Source organism: Cynoglossus semilaevis, chromosome 16 (assembly GCF_000523025.1).
Source record: "Cynoglossus semilaevis isolate Cse_v1.0 chromosome 16, Cse_v1.0, whole genome shotgun sequence".
NCBI lineage: Eukaryota > Metazoa > Chordata > Actinopteri > Pleuronectiformes > Cynoglossidae > Cynoglossus > Cynoglossus semilaevis.
The window spans coordinates 1,817,616-1,834,154 of record NC_024322.1 but is presented as its reverse complement, the minus strand read 5'-3'; the positions used below and the strand labels follow the sequence as shown (position 1 = coordinate 1,834,154).

At 40.5% G+C, this 16,539-nt stretch overlaps 1 protein-coding gene across 2 annotated transcripts in view; it reads left to right on the top strand.

The window, feature by feature from the left end:
• The first annotated feature begins 4,084 nt into the window (after positions 1 to 4,084).
• The window catches only part of LOC103391591 (FERM, ARHGEF and pleckstrin domain-containing protein 1), a 43,019-nt gene continuing 30,564 nt past the window's right edge, over positions 4,085 to 16,539 (top strand). Inside the window, exons 1-2 of one of the 2 annotated variants that reach the window (XM_008327901.3) lie at positions 4,085 to 4,693; positions 8,018 to 8,225. In XM_008327901.3, the coding sequence (XP_008326123.1) occupies positions 8,046 to 8,225 (180 nt within the window). In that variant the 5' untranslated portion in view covers positions 4,085 to 4,693; positions 8,018 to 8,045. The remainder of the gene's footprint in view (positions 4,694 to 8,017; positions 8,226 to 16,539) is intronic. The other variant, XM_008327900.3, reaches the window with a different exon arrangement.

The window sequence follows — 16,539 nt, the reverse complement described above, 5'->3', positions numbered from 1 at the left end:
CAGCGTAGGTGTATGAACTAATAGGCGCTGACTCACTCTTACCTGCTCTGAGCTCTGTGAGGCACGGACAGACGCTGCGGCTGTGACACAGCGCTCTGTGTTTGTTCCAGCCCAGATCTCCTCCTCCTCCACTTCACTGTGTCAAATGTCAAGATGAAAGGGATGAGCCGCGTGAATCAGGCCACCACCCCACAAACCCTGGGGGCACGGGGGTTATGCAGCAGTGCATGTCTGCACAGAAACTTTCCTCCCAAAAGATACAAGTTCATGAGGCCATTGTAGAACAGAGGAACCAGGAATGTAGTGAGGATAAAGGAGATTCAAACCACTCCAACAAACAAAGAAGTCTTTAAATTACTTTAATCCCCTCATTGATCAGTGAAGCAGTAAAGTCACACAGGTCCTGACTGAAAAGAGAAAGTGGAGGAAAAGCTCTTTGTAGCTCTGCAGGAGAGAGCAGAGGTCAGAGTCAATAGGATAAATAAAAAGAGAAGTGATGAAGCAGGGCCAGATGTTTTATACATTAGACTCGTCCGTGAAGGTCATCCAGGTCATTTCATCATTGAGAAGAATCTTCCTGAATGATGGTGAGTTTCACCATCATCAGCCTTTGGAAATGTAAGCCAGTCCATTTGCCTGTTACTGAACTCTGTTAGGACACATTAGACTTAATACTGCATCAGTCAATAAATGAACGAGGTAAGGTCTCATGGAGAATCAAATCCCTCTCAGGGCGGAGACATGTTCAAGACGGCAGCAGTGTAATGATACAATATCATCAGGTTACATACAGCTGAGGACAGCGATGATACCTGTTATCAGGGGAAATTAATGGGCACATTCTTTTTTTCTACAAAACATGCATATATACAGTACAGTAAAATAAAACTCCTGACCCAAAATGTTCATGACTGGCCTGACCACAGGGGCAGATGTTGAGAGTACAGTATGTGTGGCCTGTGTTGTACCTGACCCAGAAATCCTCTCTCCTGAGGAGAGCGCTGCTGTTATCAGCCCCCACGCTCCAGCAGCCTGTGATGTGTGTTTTATTATGTTGGAGACCATGTTGATGTGATGGAGGGGGAGGATGGAACAAACATGATGAGTTGGTGCTGTCAGAAAAGACGAATAACTGGGAGTCATGGCAACCAGATGGCAACACCAGTGGATGATTTCACGGAGTCATTTGTAACCGTGACAGAGGATTAAATGGAATTATTTATATATTTATTTAATTGTAAGGAGGAGGGATTAAAAACTGTCCCTAAAGTAGAATATTATGAAATAAGTAATAGAATTTTTATTATTTATTGTCATCCTATTTATTATTAGTAGTTGTAGTACAAGTAGTAGAATAGTAGTAGTGGATTTATTATTAGTAGTTGTAGTACAAGTGATTGAGTGAATGATTTTCCACTTTTTATTATTATTGTTATTTTTCATTTATAAATGTATTTTATGAATTTGAAGATTAAGTAAAACAAAAACAACTTTATAAAATATACATTATCTAACATTTTACTATTTTTCAATAGATTGTTACCTGAATTTTAAGTTACTTGCTACCTATTTATTGTGACTACTACATACACTACGAATATTGTAGTTGTTGTAGTAGCTTGGCTAATTTATAGCTACATATTATACATATAACTAACTCTAAACTATTTTCCAAGCCATGGGCTTTTTGTTATCTTTTTGCAAAAGTATTAACTTTGTTTAACTTAGTTATAGCTGTTAGCTACAGCTGTAAGAACACACACTTATATAAGGAAAGTTCCAGTTTTTATGTGGCCTAAAATTGCTTTTGTCGTAGAAAACATTTTCTGTTGTTCACTTTCCTCAACTGATTATCCTTAAAGAAAAAAAAATCATGTTTTACAAGGAGGTGAGTGGAGAGAGTAATTGACATGAAATAAATCATGGTTCCATGTGAACAGTCTCCCGTGAACATTTGTTTGGTTGCTCTCAAATCTTCACAGTTTATGATGAAATTGTTTGTCCCTTAGTTCGGAGCCCACAGCTGTACCATCTGGCCCTCGAGACGCAGTCTTCTGAAGTTATGAAGCGTAAAAGTAATTAGGTGGATTTATGCAAGAGCTAAATGACTTTGTTTGTCCCCTCACTCCGGATCAGACCAATTCCTCACCGGCTGACAGCAGTTTTTGTAAACACAGACTTGTTGCCTAAGCTGTAAATTCCAAATATGAAACGTAAAATACTTTCTTTTTTTCCCCACAATAAGGTGCGTGCACATCTGACAGTATCTGTGCTGTGCATGTAATTAAAGTCAGGCGGTGAATGCCTTCGCAGTGTATTTCCCTGGGGGTAATTGTTTTTTATCTCACTTGTGTAAACAGAAACATAGAAACATTTAAGTCTTTTTGCTACTACACATCTGACAGATGGGAAGTGAGTGAAAGCGGTGTGTCTTCTTCATTTATTTTTTATTATAGCTGATGAGGCAGCTGCTGCCTTAACTCCTCTTGCGGAGGTGGAGGAGGAGGAGTAAGATGAGGAGGAGGGAGACTGAAATAAATCTCCACAGAAAGAAAAAGGAGGCGCTTTATTTCTGAACCTTAGATAATCCGCTTCAGGCCCTGTCTCTGAGCAGTTCTAACATTTAACCACAATTAGTAACGTATGTTGTTGTGGTTGGATGTCAGGAAAAAATAACTTGACATGACAATAAATGCCACAGAGGCCCAAAAAAAAATAACTTGACATGACAATAAATGGTTTACAATATTTAAAATGTAATTTTATTTAAGAGCCAAACACCTAAAAACAAACACAGTGGTCTTCTACTAATGATTGAACCAGATTTTTAAAATTGGAACATGGACTAAAATGCTCTGTGTTTTAACAGATGATTCCAGTTACCTGCCACAGAAACATCTGGAACAAACATACTGTCCAGTCTAGACAGAACAACAGAAAGTTCACTACCTGCCACAGTGGCCCAACCAAGTTGAATTTCCTCTTTTTTGCAACTTGATCCAACTGAAGTAACCAGTCGACGCCAACTGTAGCAAAAATGATAGCAGAAATAAACAGCATACTGTAAAAATATTGATAACTGCTACTTGATTTAAAGCTGAAATTCTCTAGGAAGAAAGTCAATCAGTGTCTTTTTGTCATGTCATGATGTCAGAAGTGCACAGACAAACAAATTCAGGAGCTGCTGATATACAGTAATGCAGCCAGTGAACTCTCTGGTCCAACTAATACAGTACAGTTTATAACATTACCTCATACATCAACTAAATTAACAATCGCTGTCATCATTTGGATTAAAACTATGTTGTAGATGTGTCCCCTCACTGACACAGTGTTGACTTTATTTCTATTCTTTCTATTTTTATTCCCTTTTTCTTGACAGTAGACCTGGGCTGTGGCACTGACTGGTGCCTCCGCCACACTCTGACAGGAGATGAAGGTAGGGAGTAAATAAAAGGCACTGAGTGAAGACTGCAAGTGGTTTTCCACCCATTCTCCTGCCCACTGCTTGTCCACCTTCACACTGACAGGAGAACTCTCCTACACTTTTGTGTTCTGGGATTTAAGATGGGAAATCAACCTCCGAGCCTTGGCAGATTTAATGTTTTTTTTTCCACAGGAGGCAATAACTCAGAATAAAAGGAGCAGAGGAACAGATTAAAAACAATTCAAGTGAAATACCAAAAAGAAATAACAAGCGACATAAAACTTTATGTTGTCACTTTCTGTCCATCTTCTAAACTTATTCTGCTGCAATAGCCATGGTTTACAGTGGAGCCAGATTCATAGACACTGGGTAACAGCAGGGTTGGATCCTTAACAGACCAATATACAGAAATAAAAACTTGAATGTCTACTGACAGTTCTTTTACTAGCACAGTAAAAAAAGAGCCTTTTCCCTCATCCACAGTGGTTCAATACTGATGTCAGTCAACATGCTAGGCTTCTTTTAATTGATAAAGCATTAGCCAAGCTAGCTTAACGTTCATATCCCTGTTATTTCAGGTAGGAGCAATATAAACAATGACATCTGTTGTTAAAGGTTGAATTCATGTTTAAGGACAATTTAAAGTTAATAATAGAGAGCGTAAATTAGGGAAAAATAAGAACTCTTATTATCGATTATGTTAAACTTGAACAAAAACACCCTAAAATGAAACAGAAATTAACATATTCTAACAGACAACACAATGTATAAATAATGCGGCTAATAAGGTCTGAATATTCTCTGAAATTAAGCCCAGAAATACCTAAAGGTTCTCCAAAATATTTCACTCAAAAAGAGCACATTTGGTTTAAGTCGCTAGATGGTGCTGTTGCTCCGACTTTGCTACAGACTACTGCTGCTGCTGCTGCTGCTGCTGCTGAGTAGGAGGAGGAGGTTTAAGGAGCTGCACCTCCTTCATTGTCTGAGTGAAGGCACCGGCAGTGAATCCGCCGCTCTCCTCAGTCTAATCCCTTCTCTCCCGGACCAACTCGCTCAGTCGTCCGACATGGCGACCGCAGAACGCCGCCTCCTCCTGCCCCTGCTCCCCGCCTCCATCTGAGACTCCTCCGTGGGATTCCATTTCTACCTCTTCCTACACATACGGGACGTGGATGTAAAAACATTTCCTCCTTCTTGCAGGGACGTAACGGACGACTGTGTGCGTGGACTGTGTGGATTTAAGCCCCGGTTGTTCCACAGAAGTGGGTAAGAATCGTGCAGCAGAGTCCTGCCTGCATGTGTGTCTTCTTAAGGAGGAGTGATTCAACTAGTTTGAAGGGATTAGGGTTAAACTCCTGGGACTGTTTTAGCCCTCCTGTGCTGTGATCCCTATCACTCCTGTGAGGAATCTTGCTTTTTAAATGCCCTGCTCTGTCCCACAGTGTGGGGCTACTATATTACTACATGCTATATATACAGTGGATATGTAAGGATGTGTGTGTGTGTGCGTGTGCAGACGTGTACTCTCTGCAGTCACTGATGTTGATTTACTTTTATTTAAATGTCCAAGAAATGTTCCAAAAAGCCAGGGGAGAAATTCAGTGAAAAATGAGTATAGTTCCAGCAGCAGAATCTGTGCAGGTGAGTCCAGACTCGTGGGCTGGTCCATGTCCACATCTCCTGCACTGGTTGCTAATGTCTTGAGGATTACAGCAGCAGTCTGCTCTATTAACCTACATTACATTAATGGTGACAGAAGACCCTGCCAAGACTGTGTGAGGGGAGCCTTCAGTAGGAGGGTGGACCTGGAGTTTACCATTTTCTGCTGTGATTTTAATTTTTTTTAAACATCCGGCTGCACGGGACTGGTTCCAACACGCATGTATACAGACGGGTGTCATTTTGCACACATGTCACGTTGCCAATAATACAGTGGGAACTCAAATTGATTCATGCAGTGCCAGCCACACCCAGCTATCAGTGTCTGCAAGGACACAGAGCTTCTTGTTTTTTTATATATATGTTTTTGTTTTGCAGCTCTCCACAGGTACCTTTGCTAAACCCCCGGCCCCTGGCCCTTTAACTGTCACTAAAAGATTCCAGCTGTGGCAGGCAGCAACTGTAGCTGCACTGAGGGGCCCCTGCCCCCCCACCCCTCCTTTGCACACACAGGAGCCACTGTTATAACCCTGTAAGTCAGCAGTCACAGCCCCATGTAACATTCAGGTGGGAAATTTCAAGCAAACAAGTTAAAAGGCAGGGAGGTTTACCATGAGAGACCCTCTGTAAATGTCCCTCTGGCCTTTTGTACTATATGTGTGTGCTCAGTGTCTCAGACATGCTCTGGAAACTAGGTGCCAGCTGCCCAACCAGTGCCTTATTTGTGTGTTTGTTTGCACCTGAGTTACCTATTTAGAGCAGCCCACAGACCGAGGCTCATGACTAGTTGATTCATGAAGCCCAGAGCTGGGGAGGGGACCGCAGCTGGAATCACGGTCTACTCTTTCACTGGCCTCTGTTTCACTGGTGCTTTGTCTGTAGAGTATCCAGTTACGTGCCGTTTAAATAAGACTCGATTTTACAAATGGGAAATGAAACATTAGCCAGTGTTCCCAGCAGCCAGGGGCACGGTGTGACTGGCCCAGCCACTGGACAGGTATTTAAATAATGTTTGTTTCCATTCACACCAGTAAATCTGGTTTCCGTCAACCCCGAGGGAGCGTTAGTGTGGATGTAGGCTGGAGAAGACTCCTCAGCTCTCAGTGATGACAGCACACACACAGGTGCAAATACTGAAACTGAAACACGCTCTCATAACTCAGTGCCTTATGGTTGGTGTTGAACTTCGTTCTATTTAAATACAATGTTATGAAGAAGTTTAAAAGTAGGAGTACAACTTTCTTTTGGTGTCCCCAGACTGTCACGAGACACACACCACTCTTGGCCTATTTTCCCTGGTACTTTGCTGGATTGCTTTATCCACTCTTGGTAAAAGCCTTATTCAGCTCTCAGCCTAAACTTGGCAGCAGTCGTTCACCTCTGCAGTGGCTCCGTGACTGCCCACCGGCTCCAGCGCTCCGATCAAGCACTGGGTGAGTTCTCAGGATGACATCAGACTGCTGGAATGTGCAATGAAGAGAGAATTAAGCAGGGGCAGTTTGGCCTGGAGGCATCTGGCAGCGGATGGTTAGAGATGGGGGTTGGAGAGAGTCTTGCTCATGTGTCAGACCACAATGAATGAGTCTGGTCACTTTGTCCAAACACATTCCTAGACCTGGGACAAACACAGCATGTGTGTGTGTGTGTTTACCTTACATTGGAGAAAGCCTAATCATCATGTTTGTCTGGCTTAGAGTGAAATTTAAAAGTAACTAGGACTTTCATACAAAGCAACAGTTTTCTAATATGAAATCAATGTCTTGAGTCATTTTATCGATGCACAGGAATGATGTCATGTGGTGTTCAGTAACCGAGACGCCAGCTGTATTTTTATCCTCTCCTTTCTTTTGTTAGTGATCATTTACAGTTAAATAAATTGCCACAGTGGAGGAGCGGTTGGTGCTCTTGCCATTCCCTAAGAAGGTCACTGGTTTGAGCCCTGGTGGTAACTAGTGGTTTATGCATAAAGTGCTTCGACTGGTTATAGGAGCATTAGCATTCTATTCTATTCTACAACACATTCTATCTATCTTCTTGCTTTGGTTCAGTGGATTCTCTCCAGGTATTTTCCAGTCCAAATCGATCACTTGTATGTTACTTTTACTTTCAATTGTTTAAAGCTACAGCTTATTCCTTACACAAACGTATGAACATCAGCATCTATTTTAGCTATCCACAGCTCTTTTCTTTGTTTCTGTCTGTTCTCATTCCTCCTTAACCACAGTATCTGTTTGTCCATTAGACAAGATTAGAATCATTATCCTGTGGTCATCTATTCTGTTTAACATTGGAAAACGTTCGTTTCAACTCTCTTCATACATTTTTAATCATTTTAAATCAGTTCAGTGTCATTTATGTGGTGTTTATTATTCTACAAACTCTAAGGATGATAATTAATGATAAATAATTGACCTGTTACTGCTTCGGACATTAACCCTTTGATTCCTCAGTCAGTTACATCACATATGTGACTTGATTCCCTTGCCTTCCATTTAAACCTCACTCGTCTGCTCCGTGTGTCCTCAGCTCCTTGTTTTTACGACTTCTTTAATCAATGGGGATTGTATTGACTCTCTGATTTTACACTCTGCCCTTGTGACTCATTTGTCAAATCAATTGGTCCTTTCAGATTTTTGCATTAAAACTAGGAACATGTTTGGATTCTCTGTTTTACAACATTTGCTTCTCCCCGGGGGCTGAATTATCAGCCATTAAAGGCTGAGGCTAACACGGCATCTGCAAATGACCGTGTTAGTGGGACAATGAAGGTCCTCCGGGCTCCTGCTGATTGTACTTCACCTACTGCATTCTTGATGCTGTGTTTGAACAGGTTTACAGCCTGGGTGATTCTTTATCTACAGTGTTGTTTGTTTGTTTGTTTGTTTTAAACTGTGGGTTAATTCTATAATTTTTTTATCTGCTTCTCTGCAGGCTGGGCAGTGAGCAGTGTTAGTGCACCATGGTGGAGCCAGAGCCAGAACAAATGGCCTGTGGTGCAGGACAGCGTCTGGGGGCCCCCGAGACACTTGGCATCAGTACATTGGACCCGGGGCACAGACCTCCAGCCATGCCCCCTGGGCGGCACGTTACCATCAGGGTCCGTATGCTGGACGACACAGAGGAGGTCTTTGACATCTCGGTGAGTTTTTATTGCAGTCACGCCTGCCGCCGTTCCCCACCGGGGGAGTACTCTTTCAGAAAGCCATGCTTTATGGTTGCTCAATAGCCGAGGAGCTTTTCCCATGTTCGTTATAGCGGCAGCGTGAGTCTGCTAACAGGTTGGCATGGCAACTGCATGATATTGAATGGATGGAAGAAACAGGGAAGATTTCTGTTTCCATAATTGTAAGGCTTTTTATGAAATAGTGCTATTACAAGTATGCTCATTTGATCTAATTGTTTTTCAGAATATCTTGTCCATAATATTTGCTATAATTATGTTGAAATATTATGTATTAGTGATGCAAACAATAAGGAGTCGATTTAATGTTAATGCAAATGGATAGACATAACAGAAAATGTCTATCTAATGATAAAAGTGGATAAAAAAGGATCTGAGAGTGATGATGATGATGATGATGATGAAGATGAGTCTCATAGAGAACTGCCGTATCGTGACCTTTAAAGGTTTTTATGTTTTATCTTTGTGCAGACAAACCTTGTGTAATTCATGACCTTTTCAAAAGTAATCTTTGGTCGGAAAACACTTTTTTTTTTAAAAATATCAATATTTTAACTGTGACTAAACTCAATCAAATTGATTAGTCAAAGGGACAAATACAGGCAAAAGGGCAAAAAGCAGACGTCAGAGCTCATAAAACTCATTTTATCATCAAAAAATCATTTTCCTATTCCTCTTGATGTGATGAGGAGATGTTTGATAAAGCTCCACCCTTTACCCCGGCCTTTCCCTGAACTCGTGGTGATATTTTGAAAGGTGTCCTCAGATCTTGATTTAATAGCAGAAACCCAGGGTGGAGTACGTGCAAAGGACTGTTATTTAGATGTAGCCATATTCCGAACCACATTCATCTTCGCCAAGAACAGAGGAGTGAGATGAGCGGTTGGACTGGAGGAATGTGGAGGTGGAGTGGTGATAGAGCAGCAGCAGCAGCAGCAGCAGCAGCAGCAGCAGCAGCAGCCACTGAGGACTCATTTCATGAGTATGAATTAGGTGTGGTTGTAAAGATGTTGAGCTACACTGACAGTTTGCCAGTGTGTGTGTTGTGGAGTGCAGGGTAGATACGACCACGGTTGCTTCACCTGAGGCATTATGGGTAAATGTCCAAAGGTAGCCATCTGTGCATGACTGCTAATCTACTGATGACTCACCTTGAGATCACGTTTGGTTGAACTCATTCAATCTATAATGGCTCGTGTGGCCCTGTGCTAAATGAGGCATAAATTCCCAATTTAGTATTTGGGCAACATAACAGAATATATATAAAAATGCTGTATCATCATTCTTTTCTGTTTGGAACAATTTAAGCCTTAAGACACTTAAAATCAAGGGCTGCATCTAGAATATAATGAAACACAAGCCAGCTGAGTAAGTAAAATAACTAAATCAAGGAGTCATATCAATATAAAGATAGTTATTTTCTTTATCAACATTCTTTTTGCCTTTACATATTTCACTGGCCTACCTGAAGTCTTTTATTACTGCAGTTATTATCCTCAATTCCCAAATGATAATATTAACAATAAAAAGACAATTAGAAGTGACACAGTGTGTAATTTGCCTTTCTCCCTCCTTTATGTTGGAGTGTAGCCATTAAATGTTTTTGTTAACTTAACAGAAATAAAATGGTCAGTAAACACACAAAAATGTGAAAAAAGATGTGTTTTAAAGACAGAGTGTTCTTTTATTTGGTAGATTTGACTTTGGTTGTGTCTCTGGGTAAAGAACGGCTGCAATAAAGTTACACTGGCTTTTAGGCTCATTTGGACAAATGTTTCACCAGAAGGATGACATAAAAGGCTCCGATGCAACGTCTTTTATCTAATGCATGTGTGTTGGTAGAAATGATGAGCAACATGGAACTTCTGGCTCTGCTGCAGGCAGACACAGTTCTGTTGTGGAGAAGAAGACATAAAGCTTTATTCATGCTCAATTTAACGCACATTAAATTCTCTGTCTCAAGTCAGCATTAAAGATAAAAATCTCAGTGGGTCTGATATTGTTTTTGCCTAGAGATGTTAGGGGAACACTTCCTTTCCTTATTATCTCATAAAAAAGGCAAAAACATGGAAAGTAATTGTCCTACATGCTGGGGACATTAACCCTCTGGAGACAAACTACATGAAGATACATCTTCTTGGAGGACTAACTCTACCTCAGACCTCAGCTTTTGTCTCTGTAAAGCCTGTCCTGGTTGACTGAATGTAGACTGACCATAAAAACTGGTCAAGATAGATTCAAATGGAATCTAAGCTAGTTCAACAAAAGTTCCACGAAAGATAGCTATCACATCCTGTAGCTAGTTTAAAAGTCTGAGAGTTTGCTAAAACCTTTACCATCAGGGTACAACATACAGTAGGTAAATGTTAGCAAAACACTGCAAAAACTTCAATACCTTAGCTATGAGCTAAAATCACTATATAAATGACACAAATGTTCTTCCAAATATTTTCAGTACACAAATGTACTGTATTGAGGCCATTGCTTAGGAAGTTCCACAAACTAAGATCGTAATTTGTCTTTAAGACAACACAAAAGTCCAAGCTCACCTTGTTACTGATATGGGAGGATCCAGCTGAGTCCTGTTTGGTTCACAGGGATAAGTTTCCACCTCAGCGGGCAGAGTATCACATGCTAGAGAAACAAAAAGAGGCCTGGGAGCCATCGGCTTGGTCACATACCATCCTGTGGCCTACTTAGCACCTTGGCTGCTAACAACACGATTGTGTTAATGTTTTCCTCCACAATCCTGGACAACAGACAACTGGGAACCGTTTGAATTGTTTCTGGTTGTATAGTCATTTTTGACAGCTTTTATGAGCGCAGTAGAGGCTGACACTGTCTGTGTGAATATTCTGATGTTTATCTTTGCTGACGACCGGAGGATGGACACAGACCTTGCCTGTGAAGCCAGTGATTCCAGCTCAGATTTAAGGAGGAGGATCAGGAGAGAGAAGGAGTGCTGCTCACTCATGTGGATTTCAGTTTAAATCAGTTTAGATGTAACAGCTTTATTAGTCTCTCGTGGGGCAATTACTAAAGAACAGAATAGCGATAACCATCAACAGTTTCCCCAGCCAGGTAGGCTGCACATAGAGCTGTTATTTGGTATAAAACAACAGAAAGCATGTGAAGGAAACCTTCACCATTTTAGGTAAATGTCAATAACGTGTAATAATGCTCTAATGACATTGAAAATAAAAATCCAGACATAACTTTAATTTTGTCTCTAACTACTAGGACACTCTGACTGCAGTCTGTCCTTGATAGAAATGATTTTATTCACTCCAGTCTTGCTTTTATAAGAGAAAAATAAAAACCAGAGTCAATATTTACAAACCTTCACATAAAGTCAAGCACAGTGTCATATATGTTTTTATAGATATTTTTTAAAATAGCATTAAGGTTTCATTCATTTTCTATATGTTAAGATCAAAGATCAATACCAAGGATTTAGTTTTAAAAAAAGTGTAGGTAATAATGTTAAACAAAATGTATTTTCTTTCATACTACTAAAATATTTCTGTGTTCCCAAAAAGGAAATAAAATTTGAAAATATATATACTATAAAAATGTACTATATATTGAATATACTGCATATACTGTACTAAGAATAGCAGTTATTAGAATCGTTTTTATGGAGACTCCACGTGTTCAGGTGACAAACCTCAGAGGTGTTATATACTGGCGGGCCAACCAACACATTTGATATGATCTGCTGGCCAGATTTGGCCCCCAGGCCTGAGTTTGACACACGTGGTATAGACTGACCAACTAGATAAAAACACAAAGACTGAAACTGTTTTTGTTTTTGTCTTCCAGTGTTTGTAACCAGCTTCATTTGGCCTGATTATGGCCAGAGAAAAAGAACATCTAATTTTTTTAACGCATCACCAAATAACAAAGTCATGTTTAGAGCAAAAACTATTTTTGAGATGCCAGGGCAGCAGGGACCAGCCGTGTTAAAGGGGCCGGGTAACAAAAAAATTGGACCTTCAGGCCTTAAAGCAGACCTTTGCACTAGTCAAGATGACTTCATCACATCTCTCACTGATCCTTTCCCCGTATACTGCCCAGCATTCTTTGTGCTGGGAAACAATTAGAGTGGCTCTACTGTGCCAATATTCCAAATGAATGGCAATGAGGTCCCAGCTTAATGAAAACGTGAAAACATGATGAAGGGTCTGGTTCAGTTTAGTTTGGACAAACCTCTGTGGACATTAAAAGCAGATTTGGTTCTAAAATTGTTGGTTGTCCCAGGTAACTAAAAAAAACACAAACCTTGGACTACCACTACCTGGCATTAATAAAGCATTAAGTTGGTGTCCTTTGTCAACTGGTCAGTGTATTACCACTGTGTCACTGTATAAGGTTTCCAGACACAGGTTTGTTTCTTTTTTTGTTTTGTTTTGTTGCCTTTTTGCGGATTAGGATATGTTTTTTTTGCCAACTTTTTTCCTTTACTAAGACATATTTGAGTTAATGTGAAATGATGTCAGTTTCCACAAACCACTGTATGTTATGTGCATTATCTAAAAGGCCAAACCAACCATAAAGACAAAACTCTGGAGTGAAGTTTGAGTAGATCTAGGGTAATTTAGGTTACAGTCCTTTTTAGGGCATCAGAAAGCTTTTTTTTTTCTTTAAGCTTGTTAATGAGACCAATATTGTAATGGTTAAGCCATAAGTAAATAATGTGGTTAATGTTGATAGGGACACTGCCCTCTGTTTGTAGTTTTTAATTTTTGCTTTCTTTAGTTTTCTCTCTGTTTTACAGCTAATTGGCCAGGTGAATCCAAATGGTTGCACCCATAGGCCAGCACCCGTAAATGGTAGTAATAAACGTCAGAGGGTGCGGAATTGTTGCTGTAACAAGAGAAGAAGTTTGCTGGGTGGTGTTAGCAAGATTAGCTTAGCTGAGCCTGGTGAGCAACACATTTTATTAGATAGGTATCTAGAAACAAAACCTATAACATAACATAATTAAGTATAAGGAAGTAAGTAAGAGGTTTTTGAAATGAATTAAAGTGTACTATTTGTAGTACTTGTTAGATGATTAGTTTTATATAACGTTCCAGTGCCAGTACGCTGAACTCACAGGAAAGGTCGTCACACCACATTACAAGTTTAGACAATTCACTTTGAAACATTTGCAACAGTAATTATCATCACTGTCGTTCAGGATGATGCTCTGTGTGATTCATCATCGTCATCCACTGCTGCTTAGATGGTTAATGTGAAATATAGACAAGTCCAACAAGTTTGCCTTGAAGGTGACTTGAAGCAAATGCAGGGGACGAAAAAAATAGGTGAACATTTCTATTATTATGGTATGTTTCTTGTTATGTATTTTGAAAACCTGACTTGTCCACTGCAGAGACGGACAGGACACAGAGGGAGGGAGACCATTCAGTCTTTGAGCAGTGGGGTAAATCCTGTTAAACTCAGAGGCACAGTGAGGACACGCTCTGCTCTCTGCTCCCACTGAGCTTCAGGGGAAAAACTGACAGAACAGTGGTGGTTGTGGTGGTTGAATACTCTGAGCTCAGAGTATAATTTGGCTCTGGTACTTTTTTTTTTTTGATGAGATGTCACTGGCCAAAATGAATACAAATGGGATTCGATTGGCTATTAGTGCATTCAGAAACGGAGGCAGAGACTGTGCAATCCAGAGCAACAGATTCAAGGCTCTCTGACTTTTTGCACCACAGACTTTTCTAAATCCATTAGTGTCACTCCCTTTTACTAATATGAGTCATGCACGGGTGACGGCAAGATCCATTTAGATTAGCTGTTCAGGGGCCGTGGCACTCCTAAAACGCAGTCAGAGGTGTTATTTTTTTCTTTTCTTCAACAGCTTATCTCAGGAATAACCAAATAGAAACCAAATTTTACAAGAAAAGAACTGGAATGTGGTGATTTCTATGTATGAATTAGTTCACACAGTTACCATCATGTAAATATAAAAAGCATTGAGTGACTTTAAAACATCAGTTGTAACATTTCTGGTTCCATAGTGTTGTGGTTATTACATCTTGCATCATCTGCCTTGCAATCAGAAGGTCATGTGTTCAAGCCCCAGAGAAAACACATATTTAATCGCACCTCCAGTGGCGGCCTGTGTGATTCACACTGTGAATTTACTGATTGTAGGCCGAATGTAGGCAGATTCTCAAATTAACATCTGGTTTTTGACTTAATTTATGAAACTTTCCATCCATCCAGTCGACATAGATTAGTGCCCTAGTCGCTGATCTATACGTTTATGGGTGATGGGAGAAAACTCACACACCATCCATTCAAGCCGGGAACTGAACTGCTGATAATCCTGTTGTAAGGCAAGAGCTGTAACCACTAACTACCGGTTGAACACATTTAACAACATTTAAAGGATGATTTGATGATTACCTCACCCTCAGTAGGACAGTAGGTCTGTAGTCATGGACCTGTCTGACTCACCCTCAGTAGGACAGTAGGTCTGTGTCTGTGTGTCTGTGTCTGCCTCTCCCTGAGCCCAGAACTCGATTCTAACTTAATGAACTTAATGAAGTGTAATTGTTAAGTTAAATACTGCCTTAATTTGTATTTTGTTGTAAGAACTGTTTAAGAAATTGTGCAAATGATTCGTGCCAATGCGATTTTATTTCCCATGGAAGCGTTTGCAGTCTGTATGAGGAGACTTGCAGGATGGAAATTGTGAGCAGAAAAGGCAGCAGATGTGTTTGTCTGCGTTCTGCTCTTTTGGAATATTACATTTACTCATTCTGGGGATTCTGGAAATTGAAACGTTTTGTTTCTTTACATTAATATTCCAGTGGGATTGTGTCAGTCCACTTAAAATTGTGGTTCTTCCTCGGAAAAACACTGGCAGCTACTTTATCTGGCCTCGTGCCACTGAATGGAAATATGTGTGGTTCCTCATCCCTGTCTCTGCTGCTGGAAAGCACTCTGTCACTACGACTGCCGTGACCTTTGAGCTGCAGCGTGCATACAGAATGTTCCCTCTGTGGTGGTTTGGATCATGGGCTGCTGCTCCGACGTTGCCTCTGTGAACATGCTGCACGTTCACAGCTTTGGATTTCAACACTGTACAACTTAATCCTTGAAAGGCCACATGGGATCACATTGGCCGACTGTATGTGCGAGTTGCCATGGCTACGCACGGGGAGGACGGGGAGCATCCAAGTCAGTTGCTGTGCTGCACGGTTCTGCCTTCCACTGATATCTGCCACAGAGGGACTCGGGGAGGGGGCTGTTAATATGAGTGGAGTGCAGCGGTGTGGGGATACGCTGCTGCACACCAATTATGAATTACATTTACGGCCTGCAGCCCACCTCACTGGGGGGAGAGGGAGGTGTTCTGAAAGCTTTATTGCATTTAATGATGTATTGCATATAATGATCCTCATACATTTTCCTATACCATTAGGTAAATATGCTAATATACAGTTGTTGTTTAATTTTTAATATGTAATAGAAGACACAAGCAGGAAACAGGAATAGATCACATGACTTTCATATGTGATACCATTTCTGCTCCAACCTTCCAATCAGACTCAGGCAGTATAAGGCTACTGCACTCTGCCCCCTTTTCCCTCTATAGCTGGAGTATTTTTAGCAATATGGCATTCAAGAAGTATTCACAGATACACATGGATATAACACTATGGGCTGGAGTTCTGCAGCCCCTGATATTATCAGTGCACACAACAATAAAAAACAAACCCTTTTCTCAACTTCCTGCAAGACCATATACAATTCAATAAAAACAAACAAAAAACAAACAAACAAAAAACCACAGGAATTCTCTGTGGTCTGAGGGTTTCCCAAGTGTTCGACATCAAGCACAAATGTGCGAACTGTGACACAAGGATTATATTAGAACATCGGTGAAATCAAAATCCCTGCCCTGGCTGGAAGACTGGTTGTTCATTAACATCCAATCCTTCTGTGACACTGTGACACTTGAATAGTTCATTAAGAATCAAATCTGAATGCATTTGCTCTTTTGGATCTACATGCCTGCTAATATACTTCATGCTGAACTCATGCTAATTGCACTACATCTAAATTATAAATGTATTATCGTGTGCTACTCTACAGCCAATATTCTATCTTTGAAAGTTAAAAAAAAAACAAAACAAGCATTTCTCAATTTCCTGGGTAGAAGTAGCTTTGCATCATCCTTGCATGCACCGACCGTCGTCTGTCAGTGGGTATATTCATACTTTCTTCTCATGAACTCACGACCTTTGGTTGTTTTTTTTTTCTT